The sequence below is a fragment of the Monomorium pharaonis genome, chromosome 4, assembly GCF_013373865.1.
Source record: "Monomorium pharaonis isolate MP-MQ-018 chromosome 4, ASM1337386v2, whole genome shotgun sequence".
NCBI classification, from domain to species: domain Eukaryota; kingdom Metazoa; phylum Arthropoda; class Insecta; order Hymenoptera; family Formicidae; genus Monomorium; species Monomorium pharaonis.
Window position 1 is genome coordinate 8,098,155 of NC_050470.1, and position 23,219 is coordinate 8,121,373.

The 23,219-nt window shown below is 35.3% G+C and overlaps 2 protein-coding genes across 2 annotated transcripts in view; both read right to left on the minus strand.

Moving 5' to 3' along the window:
* Window positions 1-23,219, minus strand: part of LOC105837632 (lachesin) — a 176,915-nt gene that overhangs the window by 116,131 nt on the left and 37,565 nt on the right. The gene's annotated exons all lie outside the window — the stretch shown is intronic.
* On the minus strand, window positions 3,588-6,960 carry LOC118645268. Its single transcript, XM_036286017.1, has 2 exons — window positions 4,966-6,960; window positions 3,588-4,911 (listed from the first exon to the last, which is right to left on the minus strand). Exons 1-2 carry the CDS (start codon window positions 6,820-6,822, stop codon window positions 3,664-3,666), a joined length of 3,105 nt encoding a protein of 1,034 aa, XP_036141910.1. The 5' UTR covers window positions 6,823-6,960; the 3' UTR covers window positions 3,588-3,663.

Consider the following 23,219-nt stretch of genomic DNA (forward strand, 5'->3'; position numbering starts at 1 on the left):
TTCGCATACCGGAACGCCCGGTCGGACTCTCGAGCAACAGCCTCTGAATCCGCGCACCGGAACGGCCGGTCGGATTCTCGAGCAACAGTCTCTGAATCCGCGCACCGGAACGGCCGGTCGGACTCTCGAATGACCGTCTCTGAATCCGCGCACCGGAACGACCGGTCGGACTCTCGAGCTGCCAGGCTCGCATCCGCAAACCGAGTAAAGAAGGGGGACGAAAAACTCTAAGAGAGAATTATTTATAAATAATAGGAGGGTGTCTTAAAGAATTAAAATGGAAGGAAGATGTTACCATGAATAACGTAAAAACCAGAGAAATTATGATTGTGGGACTTACTCATTGTTGGTTCTCGAGCAAATTTGTCGGAATCGAATAGATTTCTTGCCCGGATGGAACGGCACTAAAGTCTACTTGCGCACTGATTCTACATGATTACTAACTAACTAACTAACTCTAAAAACGTAACTCTAAAACTTTACTCTCCATTACTATTACTGACTATCTATTACTGACTGCTAAACTCTTATTACTGGTACTTTCATTACTGACTACTATTGCCTACTATTACTAACTGGTATAAAAAAAAAAACTGACTCCCTTCAAGATTTGGTATTATATATATATAGAGTCTTACAAGGGGAGGATCCAGAGATAGGTGGTTCAAATATTCTAATTGGTAGGATTCTTTTTCAGGATTGTGTGGTGGGTGAATTCTAAGTTTTCTTATTGGAGAAATAGTTTTTCCTTTTTGCCCAATCATACGTTAAGTAATCTGTCGAAAGTTTCTCTGTTTCCTCCCACATTCTTTCAATTTTATCGAAGGGATCCGACCTATCGCGTAGGTTATCTTCCCTTTGGGTTTAAGAGATAAATAATTTTTTCTATTGTGCTAGACGCGCTACGGTATGGGTTGCAGATGGAGGAAACGGTTATTTATTTTTTGCTTATGTTTAGATACTTTATTGCTCATTTTTTGTGAGCAAACGTGAAACTTTGCTTAGATCCCATGGTTGTTTTTTGAATTTCTATCTTCAGAATTTATTATTTGTTGACTCAATATTCAAAGGAGTCGGAATTATCTACTTGGTCGTTTCGTCCATCTATGTTTGTTATTACGTTTCTAACAGACTAATCCTAGACACATAAAAATTATCGGAGACCGTTGAAACGGAATTTCTTTTGTAAAATTATTTGTTCCTCTGACGAAGGGAAATCGTGGAGTCTGCCGGACGTAACACTCCCCGCCTTAGACAAATGTTGGGGGCGTATGAACACAACATTTGCAGAATTTAATAGGCTGAGCAACGATTTCTCTTTTTCATGGATTATTATATTTATTTTGTATCGCATTAATATCCTATCTTTCCTTATTCGTTTAGGTATTTATTTATATCAACGCTTGTCTCTTAAGAAAGAGGAAGGAAAAGGCAATCTTTAAAATCCTTTCTTGCTCTTTCGTCTTTCTTTACACGTGTATGTTTTATTTTAATTTCTAAATCAGATTATTCGTATGTACGCACATTTTTACGCAGTAGATAATGATTATAATTCACTTAATAAGTTGTTTTACGCATGTATACGCGCTTTTAATTTATAAATTTTCTTAATTAAAAAAAATTTGTATTAAATATATTTCGAAGCTTTCCCTTTTTTTTCTAAAATTATTATTACCGTTATGTTTTTTTTTCTTGTTTTTTTCTAAAAATATTTTAGAATCACGTGAGTGTCAACTAGGTTTTTCTATTCTCCCTTTTTCCTTGGTTTTTTTTTTTTTCATTAAGAACGGATTTTGTCCAGAGACAATTGAGTATTTCTCGATCCTGTGCATCGCATTCCACAGGCATATCAACATTTGTTGATATAGGTGTGTCGCCAATTTTACCACTGTTATACTTTTTATATTGCATCAAATAAAATTCTTTTATATTAATTTCAGGAGGGCGACAAATAATCAATTCATCCTGCCGATATCTTCGCGCAGGGTTAGAGTAGTTATGATTTTGCAGAAGATGAGTTCTCAAACAGAGCAACACATCTGAACGGCATCAAGTGCCGGAATTGGATCAAATAATCAATTAGCGAGGTTTCATTCTTCGCTTAAAATTTGTAAGAGTAAAGCGGCATTTTGCCGGATTTGTTTTTGACACTCAGGTGATCTATTTAAATTGTTATTATTCAAATAATTTTATTTTAATTTATTCTTTTATCTAAGCATTTATTATATTATATTCATATATCTCCTTTTAATAGAAAAGGAAAACTTCTGAAACACTATGATTAATTTGTCTTATAGTAACATTTAAATTCTAAAATTGCCTTATTTTGGCAATATGGAACAATGTTATGTAACAAGTTTTCGTAACATTACATCTTATTCAAATATGCAATATAAATTTGAACCTTAAATTAATGTTTAGTATAAAACAATGAAGATATAAAATTATTAATATATGTAACTTTAATGTCGATGAAAATATTGATAGAGAGAAAAGGTATCTTAAATATGAATTCCAATATTCATTAATGTCTGATTCGCTTAAGTTATATTATATTTCTTGGTTATTTTTCTACTTCGTTTTATAATTTAACTTGGTTTATATATGAAGAAAAGACGCAATTGCAGCGTGGACAATTATTGTATATCATTCATTCGACTTGTCACGCGAAATTTCTAAACGGAATATTTTGTTTTGACGCAATAATAACGATTACTTAGATTATAGAATCTTATCAAACTAAGATTTTATTAGGCTTATAAATAAGATTGAATATTGAGTTAAAGCTTGTAGCTTAGTTAAAACCTTTGAATATATTGATTCTTTAACACAATTATTTTTCTTTTACAAATTTTAGGAATATTTTTAAATTAAAAAAAAAAAAAAATTAAAGATTCTTAGTTTTTTTTTTATCTATATATTTTTTTTTTTATTATTCAATCTTGGTTACGTAATTATTATTCTATTTGTTATTCTTTCAATTATAAGCTAAAATTATATGTTATTTTTGTCGCGAAAATAAAGGTATTATAAGAATAAAACTAACAATTGACATTATTAAAGAATTTTACAATTATCTATTCCTTATCTACTATAAATTTATATTTCATATGCTGCTATCCTTTGTGATGTGCTGGATGTCTTTTATCTTGATTCCAGCCAATAATTATTTGTTTGTCTTCGCTCTCGCCATGATGCTTGAGCTTAGATTATTGTTGCATTTATTGTCCCCTTTTTCCTAAGGATTCGTATCTATTCTTCTCGGGTTCCTTTTTGTGTGGCGGGATAATTGTTTAGAAATGATGAAGAAGGATGTAGTGTATAAATTTTCCTACATGACGTAGCATGTGATTCAAGGATCCATTAAATGGATAGAGATACATGTCGCAGCATGTGATTTGAAAGTGAGGTAATATAACTTATTATTTTGCAAAATATTTTCATGGTTTTAGAGGCTTTTTAAGGATTCCAAATATTGTCAATTTGTAGCCTTTTGTTATCTCTTGCTGATGAGTAGGCTGTATAATTTTTTAAATTTTATTTTTAGTTTATTCAATGTAAGAAAACTTAGAATTAGAATCTTGTTGTTTTTTTTTTTCATAGGCTGGGATCTAAAGATTTCTCGTCGATATAGTTGAAGTGCGTATATTATTTTTTATAATATTAACAGATTGTGGATATTGATTGTAATATTTTTAAATAGTTGTATATTACTAGTGGAGGATTTATTCGTAACTTGCTTAGAATTTGGTTTTGTTCATCCTTTTTTAGTTCTTCGTCCTTGTCGCGTGTTCTTCCATCATCCTTGATATCATTTATTTTGTCTGGAGGATCATTTCTATCTTCAATTTTATTTTTTTGTTCTTGCGAATCTAGTTGTTTCTTGTCTTTTATGTCTTCATCGTAGGTAAGGTATCCTTTGTCCGGGGGATCATTTCTGTTCTCGATTTCCTCAGGTTCGTATTTATATTTCTTCAAGCTCTTGAATAATTTTGACAAATGTTGACAAATGTAATGATAAATGTATAACAATGTAGTAATCATACTAATAATGTAGTATAAAATAGTAATAAATTTATAATTTCTTCGGTCTTGAAATTGTATTTTGTTAGATTTAAAAGACTCATGGACTGATATCTTTTCTTTAATTTGTAATTTTAGCGGTTGATACATTTCCTCGTATGTAAATAACATTTGGTTAGAGTTCTTAACAGGTACATCGTTAGATAATGAATCTCCCCTTTTTTCATCAGAGAAGTTGAAGTCTTCGTAGCCTTTGTCCTTTTCATTGGAGTCCTTCAGTATCGTGGAAATTAATTTTGCATTTTCCGGATCATTAAGGTTAAGAATTTTATCGTCATTAATTTCATTGCTGTTTATTTCTTCTTTATGTTTCGATTTTCTTCTCCGCATAAATTTTTCTATTATCTTCTGTGATTGGACTTGCATTGATACAAGGATTTTTGAAAGTGGTTTATTTTTCTTCTTGGAATCATATAATTTTCTTGCATTATAAAACTTAGTTCTTCTTATAAGCTCTTCGATAGCAATATGAGAATTGTTATTTTTATTATATTTATTTTTTATATTTATTCCGATTCTTGTGAATTTTAATTTTTTTAGATAAACTAAGGAGCTCTTTGTTTTTGACTCCTTTAAGAAAAATCGTGTCGTGTTACATAGTGAGGTTTGGTTGCTTCCCTCCTTGCAATCGACTGAAGAATACATTATAGAATTTTGGAGATCTTCCTTTATTGTATCATAATTTTTAAGGGGGATTTGATATTCCTTTCCCTTTAAGATTTCAGAATTATTTATTGATTTACGAGGGGTTTGGTAACTTCCCCCTCCAAGGATTTCTGGATCATCAATTAAAACAGGAGAGGTTTGGTAACTTCCCCCTCCAAGGATTTCTGGATCATCAATTAAAACAGGAGAGGTTTGGTAACTTCCCCCTCCAAGGATTTCTGGATCCCTGGGCAGCCCGAGGAATGTTTGAAAATCTCCTCCCTCATGGATTTTTGGATCTCTGGTCAATTCAAGAGAGGTTTGGTAACTTCCCTCCTCAAGAATTCTTGGATCTCTGGGCAATCCAGGAGAGATATGGAAATCCTCATTTCCAACGACTTTTGGATCACTACTTAATTCACGAGGGGTTTGGTAATTTCCCCCTCCAATTCGGGAATCTAGAACTTCGGGAGAGGCATAGGAGCCTGATTTTTGTTCTAGAATAGATTTTTCCTTCAAATTTTTATTTTTTTGTGTTAGTGTATGTTTATCTTTTTCTTTAATTTCAATTTCGTCTTCGGATTTGTTTTCAATTATCCCTTCTTTTTTATTTAACATCTGAATTTCTTTATTTATTGTTTTATTCTCTTCTTCTATTATGTTTTTATTTTCATTTATAATTTTGTCTTCATCGTTTTTCAAATTTACGTTACAATTGTTGTTCGTTTTATCTTTATTGTTAATATTTTCTTTTATTTCTTCCTCATAAATTTTATTAGAGACTTCTTGATCAACAATTGAGAAAGATCTAAGACGTAGGGTTGGTACCTGGACTTCTATTTCTTCGTCCAAGTTACTTACAACATCTATATACGCCTTTCCTGAGCTAACTTCCGCTAGAGTTTCTATCGCATAAATTCCATGCGCTATTTTTAATCTAGGTATATCCCCGATTCTTATTTCAGGGTTTTCTACTCTAATATAAAATGGCGATTTTAATCGTGGTGCTACTATAATCATTTCAGGTGAAAAGAAGGGTAGATTAATTCCAAAAACGTCTAAATGTCCCTTTGCATAATTTATTTTTGCGGAAGTTTGATAAAAAAAATCATTGCCCAATATACTTGGTTGTAAGATCGGAAAGTCGTTAGTTACAATATGAAAAGTTATTTCCTTTCCGTAAAGAAGTAAATTAATTTCTCCTAGAGTGTAAGTCGGATAATCGTAAATACCATTTAATTCTAATATGTTGTCGTAATTGATTGTTTTATTTTTGGGCACAAAATTTTCTTTAATTAAATTTATTTCATAACCTGTATCTAATGCGAAAGTTATAGGAGAAGTTGATTCACAAATTTTTATCTGAACAGTAGGCGGACGACTGTGTTTGTCGAGGTTTATCATTACGGGTCGGGGTTCCCAAGCATTTTGGTTAACATTTTCTGTGACGCCCATGGATGTGGAACTCGTTCGGTCCCCAATTGCATACCTGACTTCGAGGAAGCCATCGGAGTTTTCCGGCTCATTCATATAATTATTACTTGTGATACGTAGTTTACAATTCTTAAGAAGATGCCCTCGTTTTTTACAATAGTGACAGAATAATGAATCTACAGATACTGCGGTTTGCTCTAATTTAGATCGACAATCTTTAGCTATATGCCCAAAGTTATAACAAATTTGGCATGCAATTTTTGATTTTTTATTTATGTTATATTGTTTATTTTGCTTTTTCCAACAATTATTAGCCGTGTGACCCGGTTTATCACACCATTGACAGATTACGTAAGGCTTATTTTGTTCATTAGTTTTATAAATTTTACAAAATTTAGCATGGTGACCGGGTTTAGAACATAACTGGCAAATGACGTAATTTTCTTGTACTACATTAACGGGTTGTTGAGATTGAGCATCGCGGAAGTAACACTTGTCGGCTGCATGCCCGTGGATTTTGCAAATTTGACATTGGATTTGTGTTCTACAATTACAGGCTAAGTGTCCTCTCTTATAACAGAGCTGGCAATTTTTCCATAACCGGTTAATACTTTGATTTTTACCTGAAATATTATCCTGCCCTGATCGGAAATATGCCATTGTACGAAGCTCTCTTTCTATTTACGAGATATCGGCTATGGTTATGCAAGCGTCTAAAATTTTTTTTTTATTTCTGATTTAAAAAATTTTTTTTTTATAAAACATTTCACGACATTTTAATATTTTAAGAAAAAGAACATTTCTGAAATTTTATACGATAGTTTTATTGTTTACGTAATTTTTATTTTTTACTCAATTTACGAAGACGACAATGTATTTTATTTTTTTTTTTATAAATGCAACCTAGTTTTCTTTGTAAAAAGTTTTTAAATAAACCAAAATTTAGCTCTAAATATTTTGTCAATTGGGCAAATTATCGAAATCTTCATCTTGGATAACACGCACTTTACTTATAATCCTTTTGTTCTACTAATTGTGTAAATTAAAATTTGACCTCTACAGCCGGGATAGATTTTACCCCCTTTTTTCCGGTAAAAGCTGATTATATTTTTTGGCCGTTAAATAAAGGAATGACCATCACAATGAATTACAATATAGCAAAAAAATTTGAATTCGATATTATTTTAATTTGTTTACGCTCATAAATATATCTAGTTTCGTGCACTGACTGAATCATTACTCTTTCAAGGTTGTCAAAAATATACATATTAATAAGAGTTCAGTTTGATGCAATTTTCACATGCAAATTTGTCTACTGAAAAAAGGAAATAATTAATTCAGGGAATTATTTATTAGGAACGAAAGCATATAGTTGGATATTGTCTGGATTTAATTTTCTAAAATGATTTTATATAAATTATCGACTTCAGCATTATTTCAAAATTGACCTCATCTTATTCCTTCTCAAAGACAACACCTATTGATCCCGGACGAGCCCCCAAAAATTTTAATTGTTCTGTTACGTCCAGCCTTATGGGATTTTACTCTCTATTCGGTAGGAAGGATATCTCAGGGAGAACAGGTAAGGCAGGGAAGAACGTAACAAAACGTGTAGAATTCCCGTAGGCACACAGTTTAAGGAGGGTATGTGCCTCGGGTCGAACGCACTTTTTATGACTCAAAAATATAGGTCAACGTGCCGATAGGCCCGCTATAACCCGTTTCGAGTCGTACGTTCGTCGGTCCAAGTTTCGAGTCAACGAATTGAATCGCTTTAACTCGGGATCGGACCAGGTGCAGTCTTTGTTCGGGATAGACGAGGTCGTTGTTAATTAAAATAAATGATAAAGTTTCACATAAAATTAACAAAAGTATTTATTCTAATAACAAATAAAAATGAAAATATAAAGAAATACAAATAAGCGCTGAAGTCGTGATTTAACATAATTTGTTGGCTATGAATTTATAAAGATTAAATTATAAGAATGGTTCTAAATAAATTTCGCAAGAGTTTACAATGTTTAAAAATACGCAAAGGGTTATAAAAATAGATTTTCGATTGAGTTTACAAAAGTTTTAAAAGTTTAACAAAGGGTTATTAATAAAATAAAAAAAAAACACAAAGGTTATTAATATAAATTTCGGAAGTGTAAAACTAATGGGCAGCTTTTTGTTTGTGAGTTACATTATATCTTAAGTAATTCGGAGAGAGAAGGTTAGGAAAGTGCAGACTCTTGAAAATTAAAACCGTGAATTGTTGTTTGGACTCTCGAACACTAAGGGCGGAATTCGCATACCGGAACGCCCGGTCGGACTCTCGAGCAACAGCCTCTGAATCCGCGCACCGGAACGGCCGGTCGGATTCTCGAGCAACAGTCTCTGAATCCGCGCACCGGAACGGCCGGTCGGACTCTCGAATGACCGTCTCTGAATCCGCGCACCGGAACGACCGGTCGGACTCTCGAGCTGCCAGGCTCGCATCCGCAAACCGAGTAAAGAAGGGGGACGAAAAACTCTAAGAGAGAATTATTTATAAATAATAGGAGGGTGTCTTAAAGAATTAAAATGGAAGGAAGATGTTACCATGAATAACGTAAAAACCAGAGAAATTATGATTGTGGGACTTACTCATTGTTGGTTCTCGAGCAAATTTGTCGGAATCGAATAGATTTCTTGCCCGGATGGAACGGCACTAAAGTCTACTTGCGCACTGATTCTACATGATTACTAACTAACTAACTAACTCTAAAAACGTAACTCTAAAACTTTACTCTCCATTACTATTACTGACTATCTATTACTGACTGCTAAACTCTTATTACTGGTACTTTCATTACTGACTACTATTGCCTACTATTACTAACTGGTATAAAAAAAAAAACTGACTCCCTTCAAGATTTGGTATTATATATATATAGAGTCTTACAAGGGGAGGATCCAGAGATAGGTGGTTCAAATATTCTAATTGGTAGGATTCTTTTTCAGGATTGTGTGGTGGGTGAATTCTAAGTTTTCTTATTGGAGAAATAGTTTTTCCTTTTTGCCCAATCATACGTTAAGTAATCTGTCGAAAGTTTCTCTGTTTCCTCCCACATTCTTTCAATTTTATCGAAGGGATCCGACCTATCGCGTAGGTTATCTTCCCTTTGGGTTTAAGAGATAAATAATTTTTTCTATTGTGCTAGACGCGCTACGGTATGGGTTGCAGATGGAGGAAACGGTTATTTATTTTTTGCTTATGTTTAGATACTTTATTGCTCATTTTTTGTGAGCAAACGTGAAACTTTGCTTAGATCCCATGGTTGTTTTTTGAATTTCTATCTTCAGAATTTATTATTTGTTGACTCAATATTCAAAGGAGTCGGAATTATCTACTTGGTCGTTTCGTCCATCTATGTTTGTTATTACGTTTCTAACAGACTAATCCTAGACACATAAAAATTATCGGAGACCGTTGAAACGGAATTTCTTTTGTAAAATTATTTGTTCCTCTGACGAAGGGAAATCGTGGAGTCTGCCGGACGTAACAGTATTTTCTATCCAACATTTTTCCATTTCCATTCGAGAAAATTATTCTTAAATAACAAGAATATAATCTTCTTGATTAAACTATATAAAACATTAAAATAAATCTTCATTCAAGTAAATTTCTTTTAATTAACGCAATATAATCTCATTTCAAGGATTTTCATTTTGAAACTAAAGGTATTGTCAAAATAATAATATCCTTTTTTTCTGTGTACAACATTAAATATATAGTATTTGACGATTCAAATAATTCGATCGTTCTTATGGGGAAATTAAAGAAGCTGTGACGGTTATTTATTACAGCGTGTCCGTACACGAGGGTGATGCGCGTTTGCATAAGTATAATAGATTATTATACGTTTACAATGCGAATGTACTCCACGAAATGCTCATGAAAGCGCGGTTTACTCAGCGCGTTGAAGAGCCACTTGTCTTCCTCGGGACGGTAGGCGAGCGCGTGTAACAGAAAAATACGTCATATTTTAAACTCCATTACTTCCTGACCGTCGTGGATCTTGCCACGGTGAAAATGATATATACCGCGCTATTTATCCGCCGGCGAACAAAACGGCGAGCCGCGAGTAGGACAGTTAACGCGGGGAATGGGCCATTTATCGCCGCGTGGGGGCATTCCGCGGAATGTCGGAAACTGTGCATGCGCGCCGAAAAAAAAAAAGAGGGGGAGGATGCCCAAATGAATACACCGTAATCAGATGGCCGTAACCTTATGCCCGTAATAACCATATTTGTGTGCCGTGCTAGAAGCAATTTATGCAATTACCGTACGGACATAACGCGCACGATTTTACCGCGCACGTGAAGATATATAATACACGCACATCGTGCGGGACGCTCAAATAATCGTTACGCGGGCATGCTGGCCGGAAGTGACATTTGATTTAATTATTAATTAATCGACGCGATTAATGCCGCAGAACGATTTCGAAGTTGTAGAACGGCGAATTTTTCTATAAGCGAATTTTTAATCTTTCGAATTTTTCTCCTTCCTTTTATACGGTGGCGTTAACATATTAATTGTACTCAAATATTTCATATTCTGTATTAAAAAGGATGTGTTATAAAAAAAAAGTTTTTAAACAGCTCCTTTTTGATAGTATATCTCTTTCGTAATTAAATAAACGATATATTTGAGTATAATTAATATTCTATGCGTGAGAATCAACACTCTTTTTTACATAACTTTCATCTAGAAAACTCGGCGTAACATCACGAAATGTCGCCTAACTTTTCTGATCTTTAAGAGTCAAATAACAAACTTTTTTCCCCTCCCCGGTAGTTTGTCGACGCTTAATTACTTGTGTCGCGAGCGCTCCGAGAACCGGCCTTCGCTTCGCAACTGCATCGCGTTTGCATTCGCGCGTTTACACTCGCACGTTTGTATTTCGCTCGCGCTCGCGTATATCGCGCTGAAATTCTCGTACCGTTGGATACACGAACGACCGGATGAAGTCATCGCGTTAAACCGCGCCGCCGTCGACACGCGATTCTATGCATCGACTATCGCGCGCGACCGTGCGTCGGCGTTAACCAACTCAGCTGATGTCGAGCGCAATGACCGGCCCTCGCGGAACAGAATGAGCGAAAATTCGCCGTACAGGCTGTGAACCGCGCGTTCGTATGTTTCGAGAATTTATACGAGCGACAATTCCAACTTTGGATTCGAGCTTACGTAACAGAACATACATTGAATTATTTAAACTCATCGGATTGGCATTTCTACGCAATGATCCAGTTAAAATCAATTTTGACAATTCAATTGTGATTTTACACGTATGATCATCATTAACTGTGGCCGTAAAACGCAAAGGAATTAATTCTAACTTTTATAATCGCTCGGGCGATAAGAACTATACTTCGGTATCTCAAAGATATTTCGTATCGTGTATAAAAACTTTCGGAGAGACTGAATCGATGGAGCTTGGATCTTTAAATTGATAATACCTTCAATCGTTTCAACCGGATAGAACCATTCCTTCTCGCTAATCCTCTTAATTGTACAATTCCGAGAGCAACTTCTTGGAGGAGCAAGTTCGAATGCTGATTCAGTGTGCCGCGTCTACCGCATCGATTTCCCGCTTTTTTTATTAGCCTCCTCGGAAACTTTGACGAACTTTTCGTCGGCGACGGCGACGGCGACGGCGACGGCAGCGGCGGCGGCGCGCCGAAATAATTACCGGCGCCGGGCGCACCGATTATTCGTGAACTATGCGAGCAGCGGGCCCGATCAATGGCTTCCTGAACGACCATTGTCCGGGAGAATATCCGGTGTATATCCGTCGAGGAAGGCTGCCGCTATCGTCGACACCGTCGCCGCCTCCGCCGCTGCTGAAGCCCCAAACGCCTCCAAGAATCTCCGATAGTCGCGTCCCGCTTGCTCTCGCATCCCTCCTGTCGTCCCCGAGGCAAAGATGAAGTTTGCAGTCGCGAGATAAAACACGGCTCCACGCGTTTTTCCACAACGTTCTGCGCGAATTCACGGGCTCGCGCGCGTTTTCATGTTCCGCCCCGAAGCAAGCGGAAACGAGAGAGCGAGAGAGAGAGAGAGAAAGAGAGAGCGCGCAGCGCAGCGGGATCTGCATAAAAAGCGACGCGGCGCGCGTCTTTCTCCTCTTCCGGAGAGAAAACTACGTGTGCGCGACTCTCCGTTGCAAAAGTGGAGCGAGAAAATATGAACACTTCGCGTGATACAATATTTCGTCTGTCACGAGACGAATCGTTCTGACTGATATCAGCTTCGGCGCGATTTTCCAGAGGTGAGATTCACCTGCGATTGAAACGTGAGGACGCGACGTGTTTGGGTTTTTTTTTTTTTTTTTCATTTTTTAATAACGCGCACGTGGAAATATCGGAAGTTTTCGTATTTCTTTAATGTCCAAAATATTTTCAAATATTTTGTAAATTCTAAATGCTATTAAGCCTCCGCAGACCGACTTGTTTTTTCACTGACTAGTCAGACCAACTGTGAGTCACTGATAAAGGGTTATATTTTTCAAAGGGTTTCTGTGCTTTAAAAAAATCTGACAAAATCTTGGTCTATATATTCTTTTAACAGTCAGCAATATGATTGTACAGTCATATAAACATAAAACATTTTTTACTTTTTTTGTGCGTTGTCCGAATTTGAGGCAAAATCGGCAAAATGGTAAAATTGTCTACGTCTCAAACGACCCCTGTCTGCAAAGAATCAAATCTTTTTCTCTTCCTTATATTATTATTTATATTTTAGCACAAAAGTAGATAACAATTAAAATTGTTATTAACATGTAATAAAATTTTACAGCTATATCTTTTATTTTATAAAGCAGTTATGTAATTTTTTATGTGTTCTAAATTTTAACGTGAAAAATACATAAAAAATTTATACGATGTACTGTCGCAACTCTAAAATCGCCTTTCTAGCTACAAATATTACGATAAACATGCGAATAAATAAATAAATAATCAAATTAACGTTAGCAACAAAACAAGTGTATAAACATGTTTGATGTCTCGCAAAAATTTTTTTTTGCAAATTTAATATTAGAAATATTTGATAAATATTTCTAATATAGGAACATTCAACAAATATTCCGCGAAAAATCGAAGTAAACAACCAAAATAAAAATCCTCTCCTATGACATTTTTCATAATAAAGCATTGCAATTGTAAGTTGAGATTTGAACATAAAAGACATAAAATAAAGGCTAAATTAACTATAATATAGCCTTTATTATTATATTAATAAATAGAATATTATTTATTTAGTCGTATAAACATACACAAATTACCTTATTAAAATAAGCACAGGTGTACGATAAGTTCATTATTTTGCATTTGCGCCAATTAACGTGCAGAAGAACCTCGAAAATCGGAACATTCGCGCAGATCTACGCGATCCCTTTGATCGATTTGCATGATTAACATTTCTACATAGTCGATACCGCAAACATTTATGCGCGGGTTTTCCACAACGCGTAATTTCGTAATACAAATTCGATGCGCGATATGGCAGCTACGCGACTATACGCGGCTGTGCGTGAGGAGTGTGCATTCGCCGAATTTCGAATCGCGTTACCCGCGAAACGCGTGATAACGCGCGTGTATTATGCGGGATAAAAGCGCAACGTTACCCTGCACTACAATGCGCGCGATAAACAAGCACGCGCGATAAACTTGCGTTGCAGCGCAGCTGACTGTCGTAGTCTACGATTTAAATGTAAACGAAATATAAATTACATTCGAGAACCATCTACTCCGACATCTTTGATTTTAAATATTCTACACTGCAAAAACTATTTGATTATTGCATCAAATATTACAGTTCGCACACGTAATATTTTTATATAAATAATTATTATATTTTTTATTGCTTTTAAATATGTATCAATTAAAAAGTATGCATATTTCTACATATTAGTACAATTTTTAAAAAATTCAGATTTTAATTTTTAATACATGCGCATTATATTGATCTACATATATTTTATTAAATATGTATTATTAAATTTATAGATTGATACCAGGGTATTATGGAATTTTTCGGAACACATTCCGATTAAAATTATTTCATTTCTCCTAGAAAATACAATAGAAATCTAGGAAGTAATTAAATAATTCCAATCAAAATTCATTCCATTTTGAACAATTTCATAAATATCCGAATTATTAGAAGCAAATGTATTAATTTATACATTGCTTTTAGATATAAAAGAAATTTTGTGCATATAATATGTCTTTCATTTCAATTATTCCTATTTCAAAATACTGCATTAATAAATTTAACATTTATCTTGTAGTACAAGTAGTTCGATTTTTTAACATCATCGAATTTTCCTCTCAACAGAGCGAGCTTTGCGCTACGTGGTCTATTAATTTTATGACACACAGAATAAACTGGTAATGTCGCAGAGAGCATATCCGAGTGCCTTTACACAGCCGACAATCAAAATGGAATTTATGAAACTGTAGCGACCGACCGCACTGACCTGTTTCCCCATTTCGAGAAGTCTTGGACTTTATATATTTGCACCGCTGGTTCTGCGGTCGGAATGCTCGCGATAGGATAGGATAGGATACAAAGCCGAAGTCCTATCCGAAGCGTAGAGGACTTCGTGGTGGAGCCATAAACACTAAGACAACATGTCCCGAGGAAGCACGCAAAATTACCACGTGTAGACTCTGTGTCGGAAAAATACTCGTTCGTACTACTTGCTATTTGAAGATACACACATTTGTATCATATTTTAATAATATTCCCGATAATATCTTTACTTTTTACCGAATATCGTTCCTGATTGACAAAGTTAAAATAGGAAAATTATGTTCTTATTATATTAATGTACTGTAAACTTCTTGTTTGTATTATTGAATTTATTAATAAATTCCGCTATAAATACTGACTCGCTTCTTCTAGATAACAGTATTACCCACAGTATCTAATTATTTTATCTATTATAAGTGGTAAATATACAACAAAATAGAAATATATTTATTGTAACGCTTAAATATAAAAATTTAGTTTTGTTAATTAAAACAAAATTAATTTATAAATTAGCCTAGTATCCGTAATATATTCATATTTCAAGATTATTAATACTTTTTAAATCATGTTCAATAATTATATATTAAACATTTATTATTTAGTCAAATATTTTTATATCATTAATCATTATATTAATCATTATATTAATCATTAATATAGAGATTAAAGCGTAAATTATATTTAATATTAAATTAGCGGATATGTCATGATGTAGCCAGTCCATTTTAATATTTCATTTATTGGCGTACACGTGCGCTTATTTTTGACATATGTCATAAAATACCGTTCTATTTAAATTAGCATATTAATTGTTAATTTGTCAAATGCGATTTTTATCATTATTTTATTTTAAGAACACAAATATGCCTGTCATTTTTGTATTATACTACAAATTATGAAATTTCATTATCCAATAGCTCCCAAACTCTCCGAACACATATTTCGAACATCAAATATTTCAAATATTTTAATTATGTGAGAGCATACTTTGTTCGTAAACTTTGTCTAACATAGTTCTCTCTCTCTCTCTCTCTCTCTCTCTCTCTGTCTCTCTCCGCCTCCTCCCATCTTTCTGTCCCCGTTTACATCCTCTGCAATTATTCAGAAATTGTTATTGTAAATATTTCCTCTAATCGATCGTTAATTAATTTGTAATATAAATATTCGCGATATAACAGTATTACAATAGTATTATAATATTTTCAAATATATAAAGGATGCTTATTTGTAATATATTTTAATGAATGGATCATGAGAATCTTTCAATTAATCGCGATATAATTATCAACCTCGTGTCTTAGAATATCTCGAGAATCAAAAATAATAAAACGTTCGATATTAAAACTTCCATGTTCGTAGCAATGATATAATTATCAGATTCGTTCTATTCGCGACACCTTATTCACGCGACTTAAGGGACATAAACATCACGCCGTTTCGGATGTTACGTCTCGTGCACGAATCAAATGTATGAAATACGAAATAACGGGTCGTCGGGCATGACGACGACGGCCAGGATTTTACGTGTATGTTCGTGGAAATTGTGTCTCTCCGCCGTCTCCGGGGATGCTAAACTGGACTAGAAAATGGGAAAGAGAGAGAGAAAGGGGGGAGGGAGGAGAAGAGAGAGAAAGACCGGACATCGCACAAGAGTTTGCTGCATACTGGTATGCATATACGGACGCCATAAACATCCCTCGCAGGCACCTACCGGACCGGGACGGTGCCGTGTCTGCGAGGAAAACGGCGAAATCACCCGGAAGCCACCGGCGGTCCGTTATGGCCGCGTTATGCCGGAATATCGCGTTATAAACTTCCATGAGAGGCGTCTCAGCTCGTGTATGTCCGTCGCTCTCTACGCGCCGGAGATAATGATCCGCCCTTTCCCTCTCTCTCTCTCTCTCGCGTTATTCGCACTCCGAGGATCGCTGCCGGCTCACATGCTCGAGTTACAACTTGAAATCGGTACCGTGGACAAGCCGCGCCGCATGCTGTTGTCCTAGGAACGTTCCCATCTGCGCATAATATCGTTGAGAGGGTGCCGTTAGATTCGGATGTGGATTGGCAGTCTCCGTCCCGGAGCTGAAGCTGTTCGTTATAACAATGTAAATGTGTGGATATCGCACGTTTCCGATTTATGAAAACGTTCAGTGTGAAATATTAAGCAATTCTTCATGATCATCTAATGACAATATAATTTTAAAAAGTTTGGAAAAAAACCTGAGGGAATAACTAGCAATCATTAAACATTCCCGATATTTTTCTTTTCTAATTTCATACAATCGAGAATAATAATATCTCTTTCTATGTAGGTCATTATTCCCTTCCTTTTCGTGAGAGGAATAATAATGTAACAACGTAAAATTAAGGCAACACATTGTTAACTAGAATAACATCTAAAACTTCGCGATACTTTGGTCCACACGAAAGATCTCTAACGAGCAAGCGAATCCGCGAGTTGCTAGTCGGTGAAATTCGAAATCGTCACGTTTCTGGGCGTCGCTAAAACGATAAACGGTAGTACGAGTACGATTTTACGGCGAAATTGGCATTTTATATGACTGGCATGAGAACGGTGCGCATCCACGTCGCGTTTTTACGACGAATAAACTCTAAACGCTGCATCCGCACAGTAGCTCAAGTTATCAATCGAATGGCCGATTTGAGAACGAGCGCGGAAAACTGAAAACGAGAACAATCTGTAAAACGAAGATGTAAAATGATGTATGAAACTGACGTATCCGAGAGTGCCCATGCCTCATACAGAGCCAAATTCCAGGTTCATTTATTCATTGTCTCGCAATGATTGTTCTAATTAACGCAAGTCTCTTGAAAATCATTTCACATAATTTTTCTACAAATAAAACAAAATTCAGTCATTAAAACTATTTACCATGAAAGTAGAGTAAAATAGCTATTTGCTTGTTAAGAATAAGACGTGTATTCTTCTATAAAAATAAAATTTGTTTTACAATTTCCTTAATATCCAAAAGTTTCATAAATGTAAAGTATATATAAAGAACAATATACATCAAAGTTACAAATTATAAATCACAATTCAGAATTTTATCTCTATAGAATGTATAACAATATTATATGCACGTTTAAAACAACTTAAAAATACCGTAAAAATTTTTAAGTATATTTGAAAGTAAACAAAAATACACGTTCCGCTATTTATAAATGGAGAAATTAAAACATACCTTGATAATTAATTATTAATTATTTTTCATTAATTATTTCTCAAATATTTTTGAAACAAAATATTCACATCCGCTGCATCTCCCAATAATAAATATGTCATAAACCTATCGCGACTACCAATAATTTTCAAATTTAACATTTCCGTTAAGAGATGTAAATTTAAATAAAAAATAATTTGCGGATCAATCATGCCTCGACGAAACATCATTTGCCCTTCTAAAAACAAGACGTTAACGTTTAGATATAAAGAATGATTTAAAAACTTGTGCAAATAATTAAAATTTATTATAGAAAATATTTAAATACATTCCTATTATATTAAAATTTTATAATAAGATGTTATTATTACAATCTAGTAGAATTAATATTAATTTTCTTTAGAATTAATGTAATATTAGTTTCCTTAAGATTTCATTAATCCTTTTTGTGGTAAAGAAGTAATATTTTTCACAGTTATAATATTATATTTTGTATTCGATCTTATTTACGCAATAAACGACGTAAGAACACTGCACTTTATTCTTATTTATATTTTTATGGTATTGCGAAATATTTGCCGCGTAAATGTAAACTTCAAAATTAATGTTTTTCGTATATAAATCAACTTTTTTATTTGCTGTATAAAAAGCTTTAAACTCCGTGCTTCAAATCAAGCACGTTTATTGCAACTTTGTTTTAAATTGAGATACGTAACAAAAGTTTTAAATTGAAATATGTTACACAAAAATACGTGACAATATATACAAATGTGTACAAGATGCAAAAAGAAATTAAAATTAATTACATTTAATTAAATCTCTGCGATAAAACTACGGAAGCACAGTACTGTCGTGATATGTATAATGACGTAAAATGGATTTTTATTCTTTCTCATATCAATGAAGAGCGCGATCTGACTTTCGAACAAAAAGCGAAATTTTATGGCCGGCGAAGTGGCAGGTATTCTCTTAATTCACTCGGTGGTGAAGTCGCGCAAATCCGATCTATATAGAGTGGAAGGGCTGAAAATTCTGAATCGCTCGCATTCGCGTCGAATACCATCCCCAAAATTGGCAACAGGCAGCGAGGGTGCGACTTCGGCAGATTGCGAGGTGGCGCGGAATGACTCTGGACCAGCGAGCGGAGCTTACCGAATTATTGTTTGGTAAATCCGTAATATATATAGATCCTCTATTAAATGGAATCGTATGCCTCCCCCTGTTATCGCTCCTCCCCGTCTCTTTCTCTCCTTCCCTCTTTCAATCCGCTTCCCATCGCGTGGCAATAATGCTGGAATGATTGGCCCTCGTCGTCGGGCCTCATAGAGACGAACATTTACTACTAACAATGTGCAATGTTCTATCGTCAACCTGCAACTAGGTCCGGGGAGCGACACTCACGCGCTCGCTTTCCAACTCCGATCCCTAATAGTTACATCAGTCGGCAGAGTCGGCGGGGAGTTGCTCATCCGTGCATATATCATGCATGAAGTCGGCGGAAAGGGGACTTCCGAAGACGTATTAGATACCCGCACAGCTCAAAAACCTATCGAACAATCCGAAACTTTCGGAGCATCGGTTCTTAGATACTTCTCGAGGAAAAGCTCATTTCGCGACTTTAATGGGTACTATAATAAGTACATAACGTACTTATGCAAATTACGTATTAGAAAAGTTTAATAACCGGCACTAAAATATTTTCAAAATAACTTTGTTGAGCCATTAAAATAGCTTATCGTTTTACTAAGAAAAAAATTTACATGCAAATTGTAAGATAAAAATTAATCTGATTTCTATAAATATGATATAAAAAGACCATTATATTTCTCTATATAAAGAATCAAAATATTAAGACAAAAATTTTAATTAAATTGATTACCGTTCAATCAACTTAAATCAAATCTTTTTTTAAATCAAATTTACACATGTTTATGGTATCCGTACCGTGGATGCATTCGGTCGATTCGCGTAAGTATTCCTTACTGCTCCAGATAAAGCAGCGGCACAAAACTTCATTAAGTTCCGGACCGAGTCGAGTCGATTATTCGCGCGGGACTTTTCCCGAGTCACGAGCCCATCGTGTGCGGTATTACCGCGGATTTTATCTCGCTCGGTCCCACTATAAATCTCCAAGTAACCAAGGATGTTACACTCAAACGCAGTAGTGCCGACGAAAGAGCAGCCGCGAGCCGCACACGTGGGGATACGCGAGCGGGAAAGGGATGCGTCACAAGCGCTCCTCCGGAAATGAATATAACGAACTCAATTAAAACCTAGAGTGGGTACTGGAGAGCGGCGTAAAAACTCTTCGCCGGAGGACTCTTGCCGCGTCACAAATGTCGCCGGACGAATCGAGCCGGAAGGAAGGTCGAAAAAATTCGGCGCGTCCGGCGAATTATTTCAGCTATAAAACGGAGCTCGCGTTCCCGTTTAATTTACGCCGAACAAAATCAGGAAGGCAATGCAAAAAAAATGCTTGCGTACTTTTATTTATTTATTTCTTTTTTCATTACCACGCCACTCTTGCTGTATTTCTCGCTCATAATTTTCACTTCCAATCCAAAATTTCAAGATAAAATGTGCGTGTATAGTAGAAAATTTTATTAAAACAAAGACGTCTTATTAAAATATTCGTCTCACTGTCAATTTTCTCGGCACAATATCCCAAATGATCAAGCTGACGAACGTATCTCCATCCGCTTTCCGAGTAGACAACAGAAGCGCTCTCTCAGCACTTCTTAGAGACGAACGCTTCTCTCCTTCCTGTTTTTGAAAAGAAAGCTTTATCTTTCTCTTTCGTCCTCCGTCATCGCAGTGCACTTACTTAGCGCGGGCGGCCAATCCACCGAGTAACTGGTCTTTCAGCCGAGTACAGTGGAAAAGCTCAGCGTAGAAGCTGACCCTTCTCGGCAATCGCCGAGCTTAGGCGACCCGTTTTCTTGTATAGTCCTTTTCGGTAGAGCACACGTATCTACGAATCCGTTACATGCTCGAATAGAAATGGTTTCGCTAAAATGACTAATCTCAAAATCACTTGACAAAATCAGGTAATAATACAATTTAGTTTAATTATATTTTTAAAAAATTTGATGTAAAATTTTGTTTGTTCAGTATTAATCAATGCTCAATTATATAATAAAAACTCGAAGTCATAATATTTATTTTTATATGGCTATTAATTTTTATAAAGTTTTAAATAATTATAAAATTATTTACGTTTATAATGTATTAAAAAACATATAAAATTTTATTTATAGATTTCTATCAAATTAATATGAGTTTTACTTAAAAAATATATAAAGATATAAAAAAAAATTAACAAAAGGACCTTACAAAGATTCTATGAGAATTATTGCAAATTACGTAATCGTATGTTACTTCAAGTCTATCGACATTTATATGTATAATGGCTCTCGTTTCCTGTCCACGGGAGGTTTGCCGTCTCTGGCGAGACCGCGTCTGTTACGATACTTGATTCGAAGACTAGTTATTCGCTAGATTGGCCACTTTTGATAAGTTAGTGCCTGCGAACGATCGAGCAGAAATCGCGGGAATTCTAAGGGAAAGAAAGATGAACGGTTTTCTTCCTCGAATGAACGAGCGCGCCGATAAAATCTTCGGCAATCTCTTCGCAGACTTGCGGCAAATTCTCTTTCAACCGTAAAGAAAAACGTACTCTTCGATACGCTACGAGATACTTATCCGCATGACGGGCGTTTCTCAGTTATTAAATTAAGTTATAATAAGAAAAAAGTAATAAAGGAGGAATACCGTTGAATTTTAGATGCAATTTCTTACTTCAGATTATATGTAGAAGAGAACGTGCATTTTCAAACTCTGAACGCGCACGCGTTTCCCAATAAACTAGCGTCGACTGAAAACGCATGCCTCGATGTAACTGTCGTGCCACAAAGTGATCTTTACCGTGACAAATGTAGCCGTCACTGTCCATGCGAAACGCGTTAATTATCCTCCTGTGCCGTATTTCAGTGCTACGGTACAAGAGCACCAAAATTGCACTGAAGTTATACATACATATTCATTCGGCTAAACGTCTCTGCATTGCGTCTGTAAACCATGGCAGAGACAACTGCGCTGCGTCTTTGCAATACATGAAATTCACTTGCTCGAGAAAAACATTTGAAGCGCGACATTCCGTTCTAAATATTGCGCGGCGGAGCTCCGCGAAACGGAATTCGTTACCGACGCTTGCGTTCAGTCGCAGTTTTTCATAAAATAATGCCGCTAACATAACAGATATACTAACGCGTATTACTTTCTCAAGGTGGTAATAAAAAAGCGCCGCTCTGTATTCGCCCGTGTGCCACTTTTATCACCCTCTGAAAATACATTCGAGAACGTTAGAAACGCCCCACCGCAAACATTGCCCGAATACTTTGAGCTACGTGACCACTATAAACTGCAAGTCGGAAACACCTGTGAAAAACAGGCGCACGCTTGGCGGACCATTTTTATGGCGGGCGGTACATTCTCCAGATATTGTGTAAATTTATCGAAAAATGGCATTCATGGAGTGTTTAAACTTTAATCGTGCTCGTTCGCAATTATTTTCCAAATTTAGTGCTTTCCATTCTAACAATACGTACTCGTGTGTAATATTTTTAACCTAATTCACCGTGACTGGCCGACCTTGATAAATTAAACGTTTAAACGTGAAAAATTAAACTCATAATTCATAAAAGTAAACGTTTTGTAAGTGGGGATGTATTTACCTTGGAGTAAATAGTTAATATTCCTGCTGTACTCTAATAATTCTTGCTGTCTAATCAATTTTTCTCAACTTAATTAATTCTCTTCAAAATAAATTTTTTAAAATCAAGTTGAGAGATTGCTTATTTAATCTATATATCTACATAAATTTTTGCAAACGTATAAAACGATTCATAAATAAAATAGAATAAAGTGACACGCACTTGGAAAATTGCGTGCGGTTGCGAGAACCAAGAGAGGAGTAATTCAGAAGGAGCAGGCGCGTTCTTGAAAAAAATCTCAGAATTTCATCCCGGCGCGTGTGACAGCGGCGCCGGAATACTTGGGACGTTTAATCCCGGTCTGCCATCGTGTTTCATATGGATTAAGTTGCGCTTTACCTCGAGGATATAATTCCCATAATCCAACTAAATTTCAGAGAGAAAAATTTTCGTATTAAACATTGCCGGCGTGTACGCCAATCTCTTCTTTCTTCCGCGTCTTTAGGACAAACATCACAAGCGGAAAGAATAAGTCGAAAAATAAAAAAAAATTCAAAAAAACGAGTAATAAAAGTAGCGAATTTCAATGACGTG